A 2487-nucleotide genomic window follows, 5' to 3' on the forward strand; every position below is an offset into this window, starting at 1 on the left:
GCCCTGCTTCTCCTGCACCAGCTTCAAAGCCCCGCCCCCAGCCCCTCCCAGCAATTTCTTTCAGCCCCACCTTCGTCCTCTCATCAGCCCCCTCCCTCCCCGCGCTCGTTATCAGGAGTCCGCGAGCTCCTACTGCAGCGTCTCCTCGCTCAGATCGCCCACAACCCGCCCCCAGTGGTTTCCCTCAGTCCCGCCCGCCTCCCTCTAATCCCCGCCCCGCTCTCAACCACGCCCCAGCGGTTTTTCCCACTCCCACCCTTCCGCGCCCCAGCCCCTCCCCAGTGGTTTCTCCCAGCTCCTCCCTGCTGGTCTCGCAGCTCTGGGCTTAAAACTCCTGCCTGGTGGCCTCGTCCCGCCCCTCCTCTTCCTCTTCCTCCCTCGGGTTCCTTTTCCTCCTTCCGGTTCTTGGTCCAGGCTGCCGGTTTGGAGCTCCCTTGGCCTTGGCCTGGTTGGCTGGTGCGCGTCACGATCCGGTAAACTGAGCAGCGTCTCCTGGCGGGCAGTGCATGCGTGCGTGCGTGATGACGTCAGTGCGTGTCTTCGTGATGCGTGGATTCCTAACGACTTGACGGTCTGTAGGCGTGGTTGAGTACGTGCCTCCTGCGTACGTGCGTGGTGTACGTACTTGCGTGATTACGTGCACACGTACGTTCTTTGCGAAAAGGATTATGGGAGCTGCTTGAAAGCGGAGGAGTTGTGGCCGGCTAGCACCTGTTACTGGCGCCCGGTTTCCCGGAGTTAGCGGCAGCTACCTTGCAGCCCTGACACGAGCCGGCTGCTCTCTCTTCTCACTGCGGCCACATCTCCTCGCTGGCTCCAGTGGCCTCGCTGGGTCGTGAGGAGGCGGAGGACCGTTCTTCCCTGTGGCCAAAAGCCAGAGTCGACTCTACGCCCACGACTCTCAGGGTCCGGAGGCCGTGAGACCGGCCGCCGCTGAAAGGTACCAGGGCCCGTGGTGCCTGAGCCTGTGTGCTCAGCCCTCTTGCGGGCGGTGCCTGAGGGCTGGGGTTTCCCCTGGGTTTGGGGCAGGGAACCCGTGCGGGGCGGGCCCGAGGCACCCTTTGGTGTCCCCTGCTCTCGCCAGCGTCTCGGCCCCCCTCCTAAGCGCGTGTACCTGCGACGAGCGTCTGCAAGTGCTGCTCCACGCACAGCGACCCCATCTCGGCCCGGACTTCCCTGCCTCCCGCTTGGCCCCTGTGCTGTAAGCTCGCCTGGAACCGAGGCCAGGCAGTGCACAGCTCTGTGGTGTGTGGCCCTGTGCTCAGCATGACCTACCCAGAATTAAACAGTGGACAATGGGATTTAGGCCCCCCAAAGCCTCGCCCGGTGACGATGGGAGGGGAAGTGGCATTTTTCTCCCCTCGGATGGAGCGTGCTCAGCTGTAGGAATGTGACTCAACTTGCTGAAATGATTTTCTGCCCTGCGGGCTGGTGCACCCTGTGACCCAGACAGGTGCGGAGGGTCCCACTGCTGTGATTAGCAGAACCAAATCGTGAGTGAGGTGCACGTGTGTGTTACTCTTAGGCCCGGCCCTCTCAGCTCTTCTTGGTTTACAATGCCTGCTGAGTAGAAGACCTTCCTAGGGCCATTAACCAGCTTTGCTGTCTTGCACTTAATGACCTTTTCTCTTTATCTTCCTTGTTGTGCAGGTAAAGAAGCTAAGTGGAAGAGTGTTTTCTCCTCTGGCTGCAAAGGAGGTACTCCCTGCAGCACCAGGTAGGAGGGGACTTAATCCCCTTCTTGCCTTTTCAGTGACGTCAGTTCCTACTAGGGATTCCACACACACACAGTTCGCGTTTGTTCCGATTTTGTGGTGATGATGAGAAAAGGGTTGGCTAAGAAACTGGGCGGCGGAAAAGAGGCAAACATTCACTGTAGCCATGTATCCCGATGGAAGTGGCCAGGCCTTGTGGGGGACATTCAGCCTCTGTCAGAAGTAATCCAGAACCAAGGAACCTGGTGATGTTTGGTCACCCATCAGGAGAATAATGAGGCTCAGGGGCCACAAGTGTGTGAGGAAATGGTGCCATGGATGGGTTGGTGGAGGATACACAGGTGAGTCTTTGTGGAAAGTCATTTGCTGGCAGATCAGCATCTCAGATGGGTGTACCAGGTGGCGAGGCATTCCCTTCAGCATGTCTTCACACAGCAAGTGTTAGAGGTAATGTCATTTCTAGTGGCAAAAGTGGGGAGCAGCTTGTAACTCTGCATCAGTGGAGGAATGGTCAGGCAAATTATGAGACGGCCAACAGTGGGATATCACACAGGCAGTGTAAAACAAGGTAGATGAAGATTGTCAGGTGGAAAGAATGGACTTGATGTGCTGTCAAATGGAAAACTCATGCCCTATCCTGTGGAGATGTGTTGGGAACAGCAGTTTGCCAAGATGGCTGAAGCAAAGGACCATAAAGGGGCTGGCTTAAACAACAGACAATCATTGTTCTGGAGGATGGAAGTCTGAAATCAAAGTGTTGGCCAGGTTTGTT

General features: G+C 57.4%; 1 protein-coding gene and 1 pseudogene across 2 annotated transcripts in view; one reads left to right on the forward strand and one right to left on the reverse strand.

The window, feature by feature from the left end:
• LOC105520768 overlaps nucleotides 1-583 on the reverse strand; it is a 14479-nt pseudogene extending 13896 nt beyond the window's left edge. Inside the window, exon 1 of the transcript XR_001003184.1 lies at nucleotides 339-583. The product of XR_001003184.1 is annotated as an uncharacterized LOC105520768 (transcript). The remainder of the gene's footprint in view (nucleotides 1-338) is intronic.
• Nucleotides 392-2487, forward strand: part of LOC105520777 (chromosome unknown open reading frame, human CXorf40B) — a gene marked incomplete at its 5' end in the record, with an annotated part of 6555 nt that continues 4459 nt past the window's right edge. The window contains 2 exon segments of the mRNA XM_011954676.1: nucleotides 392-473; nucleotides 1651-1698. Of these exon segments, the coding sequence (XP_011810066.1) occupies nucleotides 392-473; nucleotides 1651-1698 (130 nt within the window).

This window comes from Colobus angolensis, unplaced genomic scaffold, assembly GCF_000951035.1.
Source record: "Colobus angolensis palliatus isolate OR3802 unplaced genomic scaffold, Cang.pa_1.0 Scaffold389, whole genome shotgun sequence".
In the NCBI taxonomy this organism is placed as follows: domain Eukaryota; kingdom Metazoa; phylum Chordata; class Mammalia; order Primates; family Cercopithecidae; genus Colobus; species Colobus angolensis.